Source organism: Platichthys flesus, chromosome 15 (genome assembly GCF_949316205.1).
Source record: "Platichthys flesus chromosome 15, fPlaFle2.1, whole genome shotgun sequence".
Classification (NCBI taxonomy): domain Eukaryota; kingdom Metazoa; phylum Chordata; class Actinopteri; order Pleuronectiformes; family Pleuronectidae; genus Platichthys; species Platichthys flesus.
The window spans coordinates 10,707,656-10,727,304 of record NC_084959.1 but is presented as its reverse complement, the minus strand read 5'-3'; the positions used below and the strand labels follow the sequence as shown (position 1 = coordinate 10,727,304).

Here is a 19,649-nt window from a genome sequence, read left to right as displayed (position 1 = left end):
AAAATCATTATTGAAGCTTCATTTAACACCATCTGCTGCTGTGGGCGATATTTGATCATTTCAATAGTCAATATGATGTTTTGTTTATTTTATGGTGGATATGTTGGTGTCGTCTATCGCTTTTAGTTGACTTGCGTTAAAGGTTTTCTTAACTATAACTCAGTTTTCAGTTACCGTCTTGTGCATTATAGTTCATTATAGTTAATTATTTTTCATTGTTATGCGGGTGAAGGCCAGTGGCTGTGGCCATTTTAGTTTTACTTGTCGTTGTCCATTTGTAGCTCCTAGAAAACTGTTAGTATGTGTATGTCGACGGGGAGCCACACAACCCGGAGTTACTATGCTTGTGTGCACAAGGTTGGCCATACAAGATGAATCAGGGCATAATGATCCTCACAGTGTCTCCTCCTGGCCTCCCGGGGGCAGCAATGAGCCAGTGAGCGATTTGAGAAACAACACAAGGTAAAAGAAGACTAATTGAGCGAAAGTCAAACTGACCTGTTGATTATTTACAAAACAAAAACAAACGACAGCTGGTTTTAGCTTTTATTTGTCATATCTTGTCGTTTAAACAGTTAACGGCCGAGCTGCATCAAACAGTCTGCCGAGCCAAGAGGCTGTTTTAGCTGTTAAATAAAAGCACTTAACGTTAGCCTGTTTAGTAAGGCTAGCTATGAGTGCTAGCCGGGTCATAGCCTCCACGGGCTGCCGAAACAAAGCTCCAATCAGCCGCAGAAAGGAGCACCGAGCCCCCGGAGCTAACAGTGTGTTGGCGGGGAGGAACCCGCCTGTGGTGGCGGTGGGAGCCTGGGTGGAGGACGGACCAGACTTCCAGGAACACCCGTGTGTAAGTGTGGGACTTCGCTGCTAATGCCCAAAGAGATTCCCCCAGGTTGCCAGGCACCTCACTTCAGAGACTAATAGACAGTCTGCAGAGATTGTTAGCTGTTGTGTTGTTGACATGGGGTTTTCTCTATGCCACAGCTGTATATGTAACATATTCATTCTATTTGTAAACCTCATGTACAGTATTGCATCGATAACCATAACTCCGTTGGACACAGTTTAAACTCCACAAAGATACTAAAACATGAGCCTTCTTCATTACAGGCCCTGCTGTCATTTAATGGGCCATTTACAAAACTTGAGTTTAAGTTGCATCGCCACAACAAAATCCCTTTCAAATTAAAATCTGGCTTGAATTTGCTATATAAAAACAGCCTTTCATTTCATAGATTTATGTCTTGTCAAATGTACTTAAATATTGTAAGTGAAGGTATTCAGAAATACAAGACAGGCAAATGATATCCATCCGTGTCAAAATATTATATTTGTAGAAGTAGTTATTTATTTTTCATTAATTTATCTGATTTTGTAGCCAGTCCAAGTTGGTTGTGTGGTTTAATCTGTGCTAATGTATCACATTTTATTGACTCATAAATATTTTATTTATAAAATCTTAATCTGTAGAGAATCTGTAATTATAATTGTCAGTTAAATAGTCAAATGAATAGAGAGTACTGATTTTTCCCCCGAAGTACAGAGAGTTCTCTCCTGTCTTGTTTAGGCTCTTGCTTTAATAACTGAGGAGCTTCAGGCAGAAAAGAGGAGGGAGAATGAAGAGAGCCTGCGACGATTTCAGGATGGAGTGCGCCACCGAGTGGCACAACAAGCCCAAGTCTACAGGAAGAGACAGCAGCCTCAAACTGAGCTAATGGTAAAGCTGACATCATTTTTGACTGATAATTAAGTGTAATGACATCACATCAACTAAAAAAAACTACTAACGGTAAGGGCTGAGATCACTGTCAGCTTTTATTTTGATTACCTTATGAAACATTTGGTCTGTTAAGTGTCAGAAAATAGTGAGAATGCTCAGCACTCCAATCTCTTCAATTGCTTTATCCAACTAACAGTCCAAAACATGAAGGTATTCCATCTACATTATATTGATTTAGAACAGAGAAATAGGGCATGTCTATACATAAAAATCACTGTGCAGTCAGTTTGTCCAGATTTTTGTTGACCCAGATTAACAAATACTCCATTGCATGCAATTTGATGTCCAGGTTAAACCTAACAGGAGATTCCCGCAACAACAGTATCGAGTGTGGACCCAGCATGTGCCTGCTGGGGAGAAGGTTGTGACTGCAGGAGCTGCTGTACGACAGAGGGTGATGGAGAGGAGCTTTCAGGAGGTGAGAGGGTATTGCATAACATTACCACAATAGAGCAGGAATGAATAATTGGAGTCTGACCAAAGTAATGACATTTTTTTATTTCCTGCTTGGATGTGTGCGTCTTCCAGAGATCTGTACTGAATAAACTGAAGATATTAGATTTGATCTGGTTGGTACTTTTCTTCTACCATGAATTTGAATTGTAAATTATTGGTGTACCCACCTATTCGTATTTTTCATTTTTGAATGGCAAAGATAAGCAATATGGCCCTAATTCAATATCATCGATTAAATGGCCAGAAGCGCATTCCTACATGCCATTTGTACTTTCACCTTTGAGGCTGCAGATTTGGGAAGACCCTATGTCAACAGGACACAACCTAGTCATACAGTTGAGTCCTTAGGGAAATGTTTGTCCTAGATTGACGTGAAAGAACTTGACTTGCCAGCACAAACCTCTGACCTCCACCTCACCCAGCTCCTCTGGGATGACCTCGAGCACTAACTGTCGACCAGGCCTTATCACTCAACATCACTCTTTGACCTCACTTGTGCTTTTGGGTCTGAATGAGAGCAAATCTTAACAGCAAGGTTCAAGATTGTACGGCAGACATACTGAGACCAGAAGAGGGGAAGCTGTTCCATCAGATTAAGGCCCAAGGTTTTACATACAAGAGTAATATTTGGCAGAATTTTTTTTTAGAAATTGCAGCTCAGATTTGAAATATATTTAGTATTTGAGGTAATTAGAAAAAATGTCTCTGTTGCAAACTTTGTCCAACAGAGAGTGCTGTTTTATCTAAATGTTTCTGGTATGAATTTGGATAGATAACTAAAACCATCTTTATTGATATCAGTCCAACAATTCTAGTATGTCCTCAATCATCCTCTTGTAATAATTCAGGCAGTCCTATGTGGTCCTATTTCCTTCAGCACAGTGTGTTATTGGCTGTGTGAATAATTGTACTCTTTGCTTCTATGAGTGATAAAATATCGTGACAGTGATTTACTTGGTGGATTATTTATTTCCATGATTTTCCAGTCTAGTGAAGACATGAGGCAGGTCAGACTCAGACTGGCCGCCTGTCAGATGAGCTCTCATGGAGGAACAACGTCAGACCTTCCCGGAGGCAAATGGAACATATCTCCAAACAGACATGCAGCTGTCAGTGTCTCACACTTGTTCCTCTTTTAAAAAATGAATAGTTCCTGTTGCACATTCAGGATATAAAAGATACATTTTCCTCTGTTCCCAACAGAAAGCTGAATATTTCATGCAAAGACCAGAACAGGAAGTGGATGATGAGGAGGAGGAGGATTTTCAGAGAGAGGAAGAGGGAGATGATCATTTCTTCACCAGTCAACATGAATATCCCCATGTTCAGCACAAGGTTAATGAAAACCCAGAGTGCAGCAGCATTTCATCGTGGCTCTCACTCTGTATTCCATGTTGATGGCGTTTCTATTTTCTGTTCTTTAAAAATTTATTTTAGATGTATTTAGATATAATTTATTCATCTTCATTACAAGAATCAATTATTTGGATTTAAATGGTAAATGTAGTTGGATGACCAGATGAAGAGACATTCATATTTACAGAATAATATGACTGAATAGTCACCAGACACAGTTTGCCTGCAACACACACACCAACTTCTCAGACTTGGAAGTTCATAGGTCAAACTGAAACACACAGACTTCATTCTGTTGGCATACTCTCGCTATACTCAGCTTAACTCACTCTTTCTAGCATTATTATATGTCTTTGTCAGATTAACTTTCATAAAAATCGATTCAGAAATCTCATAGAAGAAAACATTTGATATCGTTGTTCCTCAGTAACTTCTGAAATGACTTAACTGTTTCATTATAGCGATGCTGAAACCTGATGCTTTGAACACATTTTCAGATGTGATAGTTAATGGGAAACTGATAATATGAGTTAATGAATGTCATACACGTTTTAAGGTGGTGTAGGAGTACTGTGTTGCAATGTTATAATAAAGAAGGAGGATTAAGTTGTAAAAACATGTTTTGATTTCAGATTTACTTGATATTTGCAGCTTGGTTAATTTATACCATCTATAGCTGGTTAGCAGTCAAACCTACTGAACCTGTTTTGACTGTGTGTATGTTTCAGGTCAGTGGAAGTGTGTTGAGGGACACAGACAAGTCACAGCCTGATCCTGGTTTCAAGTCCAGCCTCAGAGCCACACAGGTCCTATGGCCTCTGACTGAGCAGGAGGAACTTAGAAGACAGGTAGACCCCAGACAAAGTCATGAACCTTGACTTCACTTGTGCAAACTTGTGTCAAAGCAGATGTCACAGATAGCTCGCCTCTCTTTGTGCAGCGTCAGTCTCAGTTCCTGATGCAGCGTCGCCACTTCATGAGCAGTGAGAGGGAGCAAGTGAAGGAGAACAATCAGCACAGGAAACACCTGAAGAGAACCGCAAGGTGACGACTTTTCATCTGTATCACTTCCTCTTATTTAAGGGTGTTTAAAGTGATCTAATGCCCAAACTATCAGAAACTGAAATAACAATCCTCTGGGGCTCTGAAAGATGGCTGTCCAATATTTTGAAGAACAGCAGCTTGAATTCAGCTCAGTATTTTATAATAGACAACAGTGTTATGACGAATATTACTTAATGTTGTACTATGATTATTAATACTATGTTTCTGTGTGATGATTTTACCTTGAACAGTGTGTTTAACCATATTTTAGCGAGAGAAGTGTTGAGATTTACATTCTAAAATACTAGCGTAATAATACAAATTGATCGTTCAGCCTCCTTTCAAATGTGTCTATCCTCCATGAAGGATAAAAGAAGAGAAAGAACGTATTCGTCTGGAGGAAGAGAGAAAGTTTGAGAGAGCTCGGCAGCTCGTGGAGGCCCGACAGCAGCTGGAGGAGAGAGAGCTGCTGATTGTGGAACGACTGAGGCTTGAGGAGGAAGAGAGAGCTGTGGAGATGCAGAGGAGAAAAAAGGAAAAACACAAAGTAGCGACAAGGTAATTCATGGGGATTACACTTGAATATGTGTAAACCCACAAAACTATTTACACCCTCAGATTATAAACGGCTTCTTGAAGTTTGACGCTGTCCTGATCAATGGACTGATTGTAACTGTGCAGGTTCATTGACGCCCTGAGAGCTCAGATGAAGGAGAGACTGTCGCAGGAGAAACTGGTGCCCCCTCCTCTCTGCTGCTGTGCTTCCTCTTTCTGGGACTCTCACCCCGACACCTGCGCTAACAACTGTGTCTTCCACAACAATCCCAAAGGTAAACTAGGCACACACCGTGACCGGCCTCGCCATCTTTACATAATAACATTGAGCTTCAGTGGAAATATACATGAAATGTATACAAACACTTCAGTCGCATTTGTCTCTTCCACAGCATATGCCCAGGCGTTACATTCAACAATGCTGAATTTGGATTCACGGTAAAGGAAGCTGGTGAACTGCAGTGGAAAGCGACCCCAAAGAAATCAGGTCCTTGTCGTTTAGGTCTGACTGTTTGTAAAGGACGTTATGGGAAATACAGTCTAAGTGATGGACTAGAAGATGGATGATGTCTGTCCATTCATTGAGTATAGAGGTGCTTCCAGAGAGAAATATGAGGAAACCACAACAACAGATACTCGATTAGTTGCCATGATATGTTTCCCACAATTGAATCCAAATGGCATTTTTATTGTCTAATAACACAAGCGAGATCAGATCTTCATTCAGCGAGTCGATACAGTGCAATTTCTGAAGTGAGTTTAAAAGCTTGATAAAGTTTAGGGAAGTTTAAACTTGAAGATATGCTTTTGAGGATTTGCTGTGGTATTGTATGGTATTTATAACAATATACTGTGTGTCATGTTAAGTTATAATTCCTTGATAAACTTAAATCTGTAAACTGTTTTATTTATTCTTTATATGGAAGTGTATGCAGTGTTTCCTCGAAGCAGGCTGCCGCTGCAGCAAAATGAACAAAGCGGAAATTTTAATGTTTGCACCGGCTGGCATTCAAATGGTGCTTGTTAAATAATCATGGATTGAGGAAACATCACCCTCATTGCAAACTTTGAGGGGTGAGGCCCTGGATGTTTTCTTCCCTGGTGGTGTTTAACAGCAAAGAAACACATTCTGAATAAACTGGAAATGAATATGAATAACTTAAAGGTTATCTCACGCTCTGACAAGCCAGCATGCTTGAATACACTAACCTTTATTATAATCAGGCCAAATGAGTTAAGTTTATATAACTGACATCATAAAATAAAAAATTTATTTTATAGCAATTTGATATTTAAATTGTAAATGTTTGTTTATTTGATAACTGTTAAGATTTTTAAGTTTTGGGTTGAATTTGTCTGTGTGATGCAGTTTGATGATTGGACAAGCGTTTGACAGACCATGAAAGTAAAAAACGTATTTATTATACTTCTTTACAGCCTTTAAAGTGACTCTGATTTAACTAGCAAGTGTCCTTCCAGAGACACAACCAAGACTTGTTCATTTATAGCTCCACAGACAGCGATAACATCATTTTACAAACATTTAAATGCATAAAAACTGAAAATAAATAATAGAATACATTTTAATGCGACAGGGATATCTCAAATCAAAAATAAATATTGTGTATATAAATAATAAATTAGTCAAAAGCTGTTTGTGTTGCTGCTGTGAGCGGTGGCTCCGGCTCCAGCGGCTCCAGTGGCTCCTCGCCGGGCTTTGCCTTCACCGCTCCGCTCCTCAGCTGTTTCCGGTCCGTGGTCAGGGCGGAGGGTGGGGGCCACTTAAGTCACGTGTCCACCGGGAGGCTCCGTATGGAAAACAGTGGATGAAACACGTTTGGGTCTAATAATAATACAATTCACGTTTCTATTCTTACCGGACGCGTGTTCCCGGCGCGTGGAGGGAGGCCGGCTGTCTGCTGAGAGGAGCATATAAACCAGCCGGGCAGAATGGAGACCTGCTGGATGTCCACGGAATGTATCTCCCCACACGAAGCCAAACGACTGCTGCTCTATTCTTCTAGCACATAGCGTCTACCTCTACCCCCTGTGGCGTTCACCCGAACCAAACCGGAAGGTCCGGTTCTGTTTTAACATATATTCACTGTTATTACCAGGTAATAAGCAGCTGGTTACCCCCTGTGGTTAGTGAGTAAGCTACAAGTTAAATTCGGAGGACATGTCTCGGATCCAGTTGTGAGTCTCCCTGTTTTTTTTTGTGGACGACGGACACACGTTTTTCCGCCAACATGAAATCGCCCCTGGCTCCTGGAATGCGACTCATCACGTCGTTTTCTCGGGACAGCTGGTAAGTTTCTCTTATCACCGTCCAGGTCCCACTGTTCTGTCCCCAGCAGCCGGTTAGTGGCACCTTCCTTACACGATGGCAGCCTGTGTGTGTGTGTGTGTTATCTCCCTTCGTAAATGTTTAGCCAGGGCACGTATATAACCTCACAGTGTGTGGATCAGTGGTGCAGGTCTTTGTTCTTTCTTCTTTATACCATGAAACCGGTTTCTGTGAGTCGATACATCACGTCACTAACTTGTTACTACTGCTTGTTTCATGTACCTGCTCCAGCTGCGAGGATCGTCCCTCACACAAAACTCCATTTGCTTATAACAAGTCTCATTTCAAAGCTTCCTCCCCTCATTGAAACATTGAATCTTCATAGAATCAACTTGCTTATCAATACATTAGGTATTTAGGGAATCTGCCACCACCAGGCACTTTAATAACATCTCAGCCTGTGGTGTTGGTTTTCACTGCCACCGGGATGAAACGTCAACTTATTTTTTATCATTAGTCTAACTTTTTTTTAATCATTAAAGGGAAGGCACTGACTTAGGCCACGCCAATAACTTTTTGAATTATTATCTGCAGAAGTCGATCAATTTTGAAAGGAGTTTTGATTAACAAAGCAGTAGAATATAGTATTCCTTTACATCCGAGTGAGATGCCTTCAGATTGATTTGTTGTGTCCGACCGACACTCAGAATCCAGTGTGTTTGTTTACTATAAATCAATACAGCAAATAGCCTCAAATGTACACATTTGACAATCTGGATACATACATATTGTACCTGGAATCTTCTGTTGTAAATTCACTTAAATTATGCTTGGCACACAAGTTCACTTCAGAATAATGAATCGCCTTTGTTATATCTTGAGGGTGTGTGATACAAAACACAAGGAAGGAATGCTGACGTGTGTTTATTACCATGAGAGAGATGTTATTACACAAGGGCCACCGCCTTATGCTGCAGAGATCATGTGTTTCATTTAGGGACTTACATTGAACCAGGATTTATTAAAGTGATATTTTTACTTTAATCCATACAATAGTATTAAACATAATTCCCAGTACGCACACAGCTGTCTGCTTATGTTTGTATTGATGTCAATGGTGTTCCTGTTCAAGGCTCTTGTACTATAACACGTATTTATTTGGATCTTTCTCTTGCAGTTATCGCACTTTTATTCTTTTCCTCACCTTCCTCTTCTACACCTCCTATCACCTGTCAAGGAAACCTATCAGCATTGTTAAGGTGACTATAACATTTAAAAGGATCATCATAAACTAAACCTTAACCCATATAGAAATGAAGACAATTGCTAATGTTCTGCAGCGTGTATGTCTTTCCTTATCTAATGTGATGCTGAAAAACGGATTTGATTGTTTAGAGTAAAATTTATGGTTTTTAGTAAATGGTCTAAGAACATGTAACAGCTATGGTATAATCCTTTTAGGCTCCACAGTGTCTAACCTCTCCAAAAGAAAATGCAAATCACAATTACGTACACTGAACGAAGGCGCATCACCAACCAGTGACTGTGACAATAACTAAATGTGGCACTTTTCCTTCCACTGTTGTTTTGGTTACAGTGGTTCACCAGTCCCTGTCAATATTTTTCTCTCTGATCCTCAGAGTGAGTTGCACAGAAATTGTTCCACAGTCGTTCGACCTGCAGACCTCAACATAACCAACAATGCTACCTGGTGTGACTGGGCTCCTTTTGGTGAGTTCTTAAGCTCCTTAAGTTGTCATTTTGTCAACAAATGCAACATAAAACCTCCAGCACCAGCTAAACCCTTCACCATGTATTTTAATAACCGTTATGAGTATCAGTATCAGGCCTGAGAATTCTGTAACCATCTACCTAAGTTATCATATAGGAATGTTGTTGATTCACGCACAGGCTCCACATCAGTGCAGACACCTTGGTTTTAATTCCTGGTTTGATTCCATAGCTGGACACTAATATGTGTATCCTTGTCATCTCTCTAGACCAAGACAACTATCAGACACTGTTTGGGATCTTGGATAATTGTTTCCTGGTTACCTACGCCATCGGCATGTTTTTCAGGTCTGTATGTGCTGATGCTGCAAGTCCTTGTTTGTTGTTTTTGTCTGTGGGTGAATGTCACATTAAGCTTCAATCATTTTCTTGTGTCAACAGTGGAATATTTGGAGAGCGCGTGCCCCTGCGGTACTACCTGAGCGTTGGGATGCTCTTGAGTGGATTGTTCACGTGTCTGTTTGGCCTTGGTTTCTACTTGAAAATCCACTCATTGTGGTACTACGCCGTCATCCAGGTAAACATACAACACGACAAACACACACTTTCTTTTCTTCCCTTGTTGGCTGTAAACACATGGGCAACTTGTAGATGGGTTGGTCTGATCTGTTATGTACAGTGTAATAGGCCCTGTTCAGACCTGGTATTAGCACCCTGAGAAGTTTGATCACAAGTGGACAGTTGATTTGTTCACACCTGGCATTAAATACAATGAATGCTTCTCCCGTGTCGACTTGTGATCAGATCTCTCAGGACGATTGTTATTACCAAGTCTGAACAAGGTCATTAACGTGTGTATCAGTTTATTGCTATCTCATAACAAAAGTTCAGCCGCACCCACACACACACAGGAAATTAAAGTTACTCCCTGTGTGTATGCACACTCAGTGGCTAAGTACAAATAAATGCATCAGGTACGTTCGACTTCATGCAGCGTTGTGCAGGGCGGACTTAACTTGATGCATGCTGGTCCTAACACAATGCATACTGGTTAGAATTTTTGTCTGACTCCATCCAACGCTGTTGAAATAGGATGTGATGAATTTCATCTGTTGGTTTACAGACGTCACTTTACACTATAGTTTAATTAATCAAATTTTCAGCTGAAAGAAAGTTCTAAGTTAACTGTTATCTGCAACGAAAAAATCAAAAGTTGTGAAATCTGTCGTTGTTCTTGTCTCACTGACGCCAAGAGTAAGTAAAGTAGAAAGTGTCCGACTTGACGTTTTTTTTGCTCCACCCCTCAACCTGATCAAGACGGACACAGTCAGACCAAGTCCATCTCGAACACTCGTTTCATCACGAAAGTTTTGTTTCACTTCAGTTTTTGTGTAGTGTCCTTTTGACCAGTAATAGCCTCGACCATGCACTGAGATTGAGAGTGTGCCTCATGGTGGCAATCAAGCTCTGACTTGTTACCTTGCCTAATCAGAGTTTAGTTGTATTAGTGCGAAACAAAAACTATTTCTTTGTCACTGCAATAAATCCAATGTTCTTCTACAGCTTTGAGGTGTTAGATGAGCTTCACATGACGCACCCCCGTTATCAAATTCCACAAGTGAACTCGCAACCTATGGAAAACTATTAATAGAAATAGTTCCCGTTCCTCATATAATTATTAATCACACTTACACCCGTCAGCTCCATAAAGAAAAATCTCTATTTGACATAAGAGATAAAAATCCAATATCTGAGGGGGAGCTCTGTGGGTCAGTACAGACCTAATTCATCATCTCTTCCCTTTAGGAAATGTAGAGGTCTCGTGGTGGCTTAGTCAGGCTTTACTCACATATCACATGACTCACGGCTGCATCATATGACTGCAGACATATGTCTGGGCTTATAACGGATTGGTGAGAGAATGCTAACACTGGTCTCCCAATACCCTGTATAGAGTTGGAGAGTTTGTATTATCTTTATGGTGCTTTGGTTCTGTAAGTTAACACATGCGGGTGTCTCCTTCTGTTTGCTTCACTCTGCAGGTGATGAACGGGCTCGTGCAGACCACTGGTTGGCCGGCAGTGGTGGCCTGTGTCGGAAACTGGTTTGGGAAGGGGAAGTGAGTACAGTTGGAGCAGACCCGCTGACTAAACAGTATTCAATACCTTTTTTTTTACAGCTGACTGACAAACACGTGCCTGTTGGTCAAGGTCTCATTTTGAAAGCCCAGTGATTGAATGAACTCAAACTGGTTCAACTGCTTCTTGACCAGTAGAACTACAACCACAGTAGAAAGTACTTGAGCACACATGACTTTGTGAACAACAGCCCCACGCCCATCTGAGTGGAGCCCAGCCATTTCAGTGTCTGGCCTGTCGCTGTAGATTGTGTTTATTTGCACGAAAGAAACCTTGATACACAGAGAGATCAGACATGTTTACACAAGCTGTAATAACCTGGTTACTGTTTACATGAAGCTGATCAATATGATATAAAATTGTAAAATGTTCTGAGATTTAAATCTACCCAAATTTGTGGTCTTTTTAAAAATAATTTCTTTAGCTTAAATAGTCAATCAGTTGTTGATCATTAAAGAATTGATTTTGGTTTGAAATCCACTTACCGAATGAGAAGATTGTTTTCAACCTCATATCTATGTGTGAAGTATGGGCTTGAAGTCATGAAGTTCTCAGTATTGATTAGCATGAAGTCTGGAATCAAAGGAAACTGCTAACCTCACTGTGTCCTAAGGTCACCTACATCTACCGCCACCTAATAGCTTTGTAACAAACACATTATATCCTGTCAATAGCTTGCCCTATATGCAAATACAATTATGAGTTCTGTGCTCAACTTGATTAATGCTGTATTCTCAGAGACACTTGTCACACTGCCTGATAGATTCATCTTCTTTGCCACTGACAAATCTTTAAGGGAATATTATAGTAGAACACAGAAAGGGTTAAAAGTCTATTTAAGAGTTTTCTTTAAAAACTAGATCATTGCAACACCTTTCAAATGGTATACACCTTCTTTGTGTGCTTGTTTTGATCCTGCTTTGTATTTTTGCTCATCAGACGTGGGTTCATCATGGGTGTGTGGAACTCTCACACCTCAGTGGGAAACATCTTGGGCTCCCTCATCGCTGGAGTCTTTGTCTCGTCAGCATGGGGAATGTCCTTCATTGTCCCAGGCATCATCATCGCCTGCACTGGGATCCTGTGCTTCTTCTTCCTGGTTGAGAGTGAGTTTCTGTTCATCAGACACACACACACACACACAATCACAGACCCACATCCTGTTATTACAGGCTCATGCTCAATGCTGTATATTTATTATGCCACCATCTCTAAGCCGCTGTAAAAAGACATTTCTGATTCCCATCTTTTCTTCTTCTGTTCAGAACCTGAAGACATTAACTGCACTCCTCCTCAGCACCATGTGAGTTCTCAGAAACGTTTAGTTTCTAATCAATTAATGAATGAATAAATTAATAATAAGTAACAAGGATCTTGAACTTTTGCATGCCTGTTTATGTGTGTGCCCTTTAGAGTGATCAGGACAGCGGAGAGGTGGAACCTCTCTTGCAGAACTCGCCCCGAACCGTCAACGGGTCCATCTCCAGCGAGCCTCCAGCCATTGTTGAGGATCACACCGAGGCTATTAGCTTCTGTGGAGCTCTCAGTATACCTGTGAGTCAAAGCAACTCTTTTTAACCTTAGAAATGTTTGGTTTGATTGATCTGGTTGGATGATTTTTAAACGGGCTGTTCTGAATTTTAATTACAGCGTAAAAATGTATAAACAGCGAACTAACAATGGTCATGTATTCAATATTTAGAATTTTTGTTTACGCTTTGTATATTCAATATGTGAATTGTTGAAAATGTAAACCTTATCACCCTCTGATGGCTGTGATGGAAACTACACAGTCAAAGATCTGATCTACCTTTTTGCTGATTTAAAAAAAAAATCTGCTTTTGAGACACTGCACTTATTTAAAAATCATTCAATTAGGAAACATTTTACACTTTTATTTAACATAGTGGTAACCATCTGGAAGGATCTGTCTGATTCAGCTCCGTAAGCAGTGTGAAATCCCAAATGTGCTTTCTTCGTCTACTTTGCTGCAGTTAATCTGAGCAGACTCATCAGGAAGAGGTCTCTTCCTAAAACATGTTTAATGTAAGCGACATGGGAAAGATCCCAGAGGTTTTCATGTTGTCGTTGTGTCTCACACAGGGAGTGATGGAGTTTTCTCTTTGTCTTTTGTTTGCCAAACTGGTCAGCTACACTTTCCTGTACTGGCTACCTCTCTACATCTCAAACGTTGGTCAGTGTTAACACACTCTTTTTTTCTCCAATTATAAAATGTTATTTGTATACTATAAATGTAATATATTTTCCTCCCCATCATCCTAAAGCTTGTTTTTCATTTTCAGCACATTTCGATGCAAAAGAGGCAGGAGATATGTCCACACTGTTTGATGTTGGAGGAATTGTGGGTAGGTTGGGAGCCTTGACTGATCGGACTTATCCTATTATCTGAAAATACTTGTTTCAGGTGTTAGTGTTAGCCAGGAAGATGTAATGTGTCTGAACATGTTTTAAATGTACAGGAGGCATCATGGCAGGCGTTGTGTCTGACTACACCGGTGGAAGAGCTACAACCTGCTGCGTGATGTTGATTGCTGCCGCCCCCATGGTCAGCGTCACTTCATACAATAAACAATAGATTTAACAATAACTATTATTTCCATCTTTGCATAGATCGTAAAGGAATTATTTGTTCATGTTTCAGCTTTTCCTCTATAATAACATTGGACAAAGGAACCTCGGTACTACAGTGGGTAAGTCTCTTTTAATACTCATTCTATCATCTTAATGTTAATTCAGCTATGTGATAGTTTGCTCTTACAATAAAAATGAAGTTCTAAGACAAAGCTGGAAATGAGAGATTGTGGCATTTTTTTATGGAATTAAGGCTCTATAAATACACACTCAGATTCATCATAGCATTACAGCAATAGTAATAATGTTCTCTAGAAACTGGAATGATCGTGAGATGATATGAATCATGATCTTAAATCTTATTCTGCATGTATTTGTGCCTGTAGCGCAGATAGTGATCAGTTACAGAACCAATCCAGGATTTGAACTGAAACTGTTTATAAAATGAGAATTATTACAAACATTTGTTCTAAGTACAAGTACATGTGAAAGATGTTTTTAGACATTCTACTTAAAACTGTTTTTCCAAATGTAGCTATGCTGCTGGTGTGTGGAGGCCTGGTGAACGGACCATACGCACTCATCACTACAGCTGTATCTGCAGACCTGGTAAGAGGTGATGCATCTTGGGAAACGCTCAGTTGTATATAATCCCACTGACATGTAGTGGACATAACTGAAAAACACTGTTTGTATTGATTGACCTGGTGTGTTTGTTACAACAGGGAACCCACGAGAGTCTGAGAGGAAACTCCAGGGCCTTGTCGACAGTCACAGCGATTATAGACGGGACTGGTTCAATAGGTACGTGTTTAGAGTCAGAACTGCAGAGATTCAGAATCTCACTCTTCAGTTTGTATTTTCAATCACTCTTTTAATGTCCCTCCTGTAGTAATATTAACAATGGATCAAATCAATATTGGCAAAAACTTGTTGGTACCTCAGTGGTGAATCCACTGTGAGCTACGTGCTCAGAATCAAAGAATGCACTGCCAATCCAAAAATATACGGATACTTACGTGCATTAAAGATAATGATGCATAATAAAATTCATTCCAAGACTCATTTCGAAACCACATTAAAAACCCATTAATAATAAGACATTAATTGATTGTAACCTCAATGTTTGCAGGGATGCCCTTACTGCAAATTGATTTGCATATAAAGTAAAACAGAAAATGCCATATAAATATCCACTTGACTCTCGGACAACAGCTGTAGTGGTGCTGCACTCCTCCTGAACACAGGCGCTTTGTTAACTCTGTTCATACCTGACATGTTGGCTGATCCGATCACATGTGAACAACTCTTAAGTTCATGTTGTCACTTCACTACTGGTATTAGAATGAGCCCTGAATGTGTCTCCAGTGGAGAATTCAGATCGGATTGAACTTTTCTGCTCTATACGCAAATAAATCAATCATAAATTCTCCTTTTTGTTTTGCGGCAGCCAGTAATGAACTTTTCTCTTCCATTTTCCTCCTTTTGATCTGAACATTTACATTTTCAGCCCTTTTGCATGTATAAGTCTAAAAGTTTGAAGGTTGCTGATGTCACTTATTAAAAGAGTCAGCAGAGGCGTCACTGTTTTGCCGTTGGTGTATTCTGCAGGAGCTGCACTGGGTCCTCTGTTAGCCGGTCTGATCTCCCCCTATGGCTGGAACAACGTCTTCTACATGCTCATCTCTGCCGATGTCCTGGCCTGCCTGGTCAGAAACTCCTCCTCTCCTCTCTCACATCAGGCTCACAATTTTCATACTTGTTTTAGATGATTGAATCGTCTTGAATATGTTCCTCTAGCTGTGTAACAACAGCCCAAATGACATGTTGTTTGTTTTTCTTCAGTTTTTGTCCAGGCTTGTTTACAAAGAAGCACAGGGTTGGTGCAGACGTGCTCCCCGGGTCAGAGGGTCAGTATCTACAGCGGCTGTGGTTTTTCCAAACTTAACCTAAATATATATTCATGTCAAAAAGTCCCCATGCGATTATTGTATACCTAATTTTCAATTGCACCCTGGTCAGGTTATCAAAGCATGACAAAAACAACAAATCTGTAAATACAATGATGGTTGCTCTGGTTGTCAAGCAATCATCACCACCGCCTGTTCCCGGCGAGAAGCCACATTCAGCTGCAGAGAAAACTTATATCACTTTTATATAAGGAGTAAAATAATAATAATATTGTATTTTGATTTCATTTTATCTCTTACTCTTCATATTCAAAGTAATTGTATATTTTACTATTTTAACCTTTTTATTACAGGTTCAAAGAAATCTGAACCACGCACACAAACAAACCAGAAACCAAACACACAAAGAGGGAAACAAAGCTTATGCTGATCTGGTACAGTGGACAAACGTCTTTCCATTGAAGAAGTCATCAGTGGAAAGTTCGAAGAGACGATTGAGGCCTTCTTCTTATTGTCTTATAAAAGACAGAACTTTTATATGACTAATCTCCTAATTCTGACTTGTTTTCATATTCTTTTATCATTAAAGTGTATATATTGTGCCTTTTCTTAATTTTGTCGTTTTCTGTCTTCTTGGTTACTGCATCCCCACAGTACACAACACAGTACACATTATAACACATGACGGTATGGAAGAACTCGCAGCCTGTTGACAATAGATTTGATTTTTTTGTACGTCATTTAGTCATTATAATTACTTCTGTGCAGGAACAGAAGGCGAGAAGGAGGTGCGCAGTCCACTTCAGACCATGAAGTAAATCATTTTTATTTTAAATTAAATTAAATTAAATTAAATTAAAATAAATAAATAAATAACAGAAAATAAATAAAAAGTAAATTTTCACCACTTTCTAATTTTCTGCAAATGTTGGTATTTGAGAATGTTAAAGCCCTCACAAAGCCAATTAATTTGCCTGAAAAAAATGTATAATAACAAGGGGCCATTTGGTTTGCAAACAGCAGTCACACACAACCCATACACATCGTAACAAAACATAAAAAAGAGCGTTAAACATCCATTAGTCCTTTGTTAAAATACTAAAATATTTTAAAATGTGTGTGTGTGCCATATACCAGGGCTACAGCTGGTTTGAAAGTCTGACTGCTGAGGGGACAATGATAGTAAAGATGATAGAAATTGAAGCATGACCACACATTACAATAATAAAACTAGAAAAATGGATCCACGATCTCTGATCCGCAATCCACCGTCATATGGTCCATGATCACACGATAGAATCATTAGTGTAAAAATTGGTGAATCTGTCTCCCCACATCTGAACTACTTTGTTGTCAGTGATGAGCAAATCATTTCTCCTTCTAATTGTCTTGTTTTATTGGATCAACCATCATCAACCCAGGGATATTCAGTCAATCATAGTTTAACATTTTTTAAACTGGAAGCTTTACGTTTTTTAGCACTTTTTCCAGAGTTGATCGATACGTTTTTCAATCAGAAATGTTGTGTAAACCAAATTATTGACTACTGTTGTAGCTTTTAAATATTATATATATGAAGTCAAATATATACAAATTAATATATATATATATATACATATAATACCAGGATTGCTCAACCCTGGAAAATACCAACTATAAAATACAATTTCTAAAATTTCTAGGACTGCAAAGCAGGACTGAGCAGCCCGAGCACATGCATTTTGAAACGTTGCATGCGTTTTGCCTTTATGCCTGAAAAAAAAAAAAAAAAAATCATCTGATCAGTAGGTGGCGCTATTACCCTGAGGGAATATTGACACAGACCTGTTCAGGCTTGGACTCTGATCACGAGACACAAGTTTGGGGGTCATAGGTGATCACAGTGGAGTCATGACAACATCATCTCCTTTGGCGAAAGATGAACCTTCGTCGTACTTCAATGTTTACACGTTTTGAGGAACTGTCCCAATTCTGAGAGAGAGAAAGACGTCACTTTTGCAAGACATAAAGATTTCTTTGATCTTTGACCACTGACACTGTCACTGCAGGACTGGAGTTGTTTGTTTATGGCTCATCATTAAAGGATTCATGGTCCATGTATCTGATCATTTCAATAGGGCCTCACTTATTATTATTATTAGTGCCTGTCAGTGCTCTGGCCCTAATAATGATTTATCAAGTTGCATGGGACCTTTTCTGAAGAGTACACTTACCTGAATATATGTACATGATTTTACTAAAGTAAAAATTTCATGACAAGACTTTTCTGTAACGTGGTGTTCGTACTTTTATTGAGGTAAAGGTTTCTTTCAAAACAAAGTTATACAACAAAATCTGGAGCCTGTTCAGAAAGGTTAGACAAAAGTTTTCATCAAGACTTTCTAAAACTATTTTGTTGAAAATGATCTCTTCCTGTTGTTTGTCAGGTGGTCCTCGTCACAGAAAGCAACAGTTTGATTTCGTTATTTGCATCGTTTCAAAGAAAGAATGTCAAACCCAGGACACACACCCTCTGTTCTATGATAGTGAAAACAAGTTTATTATGGTCCCTGGAATTAAGAGTCAAACACGATTCCCTGTGACTCAGAGGGTGGCCCTGGTATCACCTACATCAGTCAAAAAATAACATTATATAACATTATAATTATAGTGGTTTTATTAGATGACTACATTTCACAAGTCTCTCAGCTCAGGGTTCCTTATCACTGCAACACGTTTTTCTAAAATAAAATATACAAAGGACACGCAGAACAAAAATGTATTTAGCAAAAGGTTAAATAAACAGGCAAACAAAAAAGAGCAGCCAAACCTGGACTTAACAGCTGAAAGAGGTTTTATGAGTCTCTATGTTAAACGGAGCTCCAAAGAGAAGCCTCCATCAGAAGCTCAGGGTTTGACCAGCAGAGGTCAACAGGAGATGTAGTCAATATCTTTCTCACAATCAGTAAATCACAAGAAAACAACAAACCCAAAAAGGAACTGATACTTCTTGCATGTTCTTGACTACGCAATACGGCTTTAGATGTGTATTTTGAGCCAGTCCCACGTACACCAACCGACCAGAAATATTCACTAGAACAAACATGTGTATTCATCCACAGCGGAAAATAGTCACCAACAAAAAGTTTGCTCCCGTTTGAAAATTGTTTGCTTTTAGCAACAGTGATCGGCTGTTGTAGGAAATTAGATTTTCATGAGATTCTTTGACGATAGCGGAAAAAAAATAACATTAGAAGCTTTTAACCCTGTATTCTCTGCAGGTGACAGAGAGCTGACTGAGGAGTGACCTGAGTGAAATCGACGAAGTACCGAGCCCCTGAAGTCCGATAGGAGGATTCTTTTTTTTATCTTGTGGGAACAAGAGACACGATCAGACAAGTTGTAAACAAAATCTTAAGTTACACAATTGTATTTGGCAGAAAGAAAATCTAAATAAATAAAGGAAATGTTGGCAGTTGTAAACATGTGGATTCAATGCAGACACTGACTTCCTGGTTCAACTGTAACATACTGTGAAAACCTGGTCGTGCACACACAGTTTTCTTATCTGATCATGTTTCTTGCCCAAATTTGCTTTTGTTATGCGAAGCCAGTATTTTCTCTTCACTGAACAATTACTTTGGTGAGTACAGTGTTACTACTACTGATGCAAGTTTTAATAAATTAGAGTAACGCGTTTTAGAATTATTGATGGTGTAAGACATCGGTCACTAAAAGATTTTTTTTTACACCCGTCAGGAACAGATGAAAAACATATTTTCTTACTGAGGCCGACAGTACGCAGTAAAGAATGGCATCAT

General features: G+C 39.4%; 2 protein-coding genes across 3 annotated transcripts; both read left to right on the top strand.

The window, feature by feature from the left end:
- Positions 1 to 456: 456 nt before the first annotated feature.
- On the top strand, positions 457 to 6,475 carry ccdc15 (coiled-coil domain containing 15). Of its 2 annotated transcripts, XM_062406350.1 has the most exons (10): positions 457 to 847; positions 1,568 to 1,717; positions 2,070 to 2,198; positions 3,223 to 3,345; positions 3,440 to 3,571; positions 4,321 to 4,440; positions 4,533 to 4,636; positions 5,003 to 5,194; positions 5,318 to 5,466; positions 5,584 to 6,474. In XM_062406350.1, the coding sequence occupies exons 1-10, from the start codon at positions 674 to 676 to the stop codon at positions 5,631 to 5,633; spliced, it is 1,323 nt and encodes a 440-aa protein (XP_062262334.1). In that variant the 5' UTR covers positions 457 to 673; the 3' UTR covers positions 5,634 to 6,474. The 2 variants fall into 2 exon arrangements, with proteins under 2 accessions (XP_062262334.1, XP_062262335.1); XM_062406351.1 differs by lacking the exon at positions 3,223 to 3,345 and having other exon boundaries at positions 5,584 to 6,475.
- A 417-nt stretch (positions 6,476 to 6,892) lies between these two features.
- Positions 6,893 to 16,451, top strand: slc37a2 (solute carrier family 37 member 2). Its single transcript, XM_062406349.1, has 18 exons — positions 6,893 to 7,499; positions 8,656 to 8,737; positions 9,119 to 9,209; positions 9,479 to 9,557; positions 9,651 to 9,786; positions 11,252 to 11,328; positions 12,287 to 12,453; positions 12,613 to 12,650; positions 12,761 to 12,901; positions 13,451 to 13,541; positions 13,651 to 13,713; positions 13,828 to 13,913; positions 14,010 to 14,058; positions 14,475 to 14,548; positions 14,665 to 14,743; positions 15,551 to 15,648; positions 15,785 to 15,849; positions 16,203 to 16,451. Exons 1-18 carry the CDS (start codon positions 7,441 to 7,443, stop codon positions 16,216 to 16,218), a joined length of 1,491 nt encoding a protein of 496 aa, XP_062262333.1. The 5' UTR covers positions 6,893 to 7,440; the 3' UTR covers positions 16,219 to 16,451.
- The last annotated feature ends 3,198 nt before the right edge of the window (positions 16,452 to 19,649 follow it).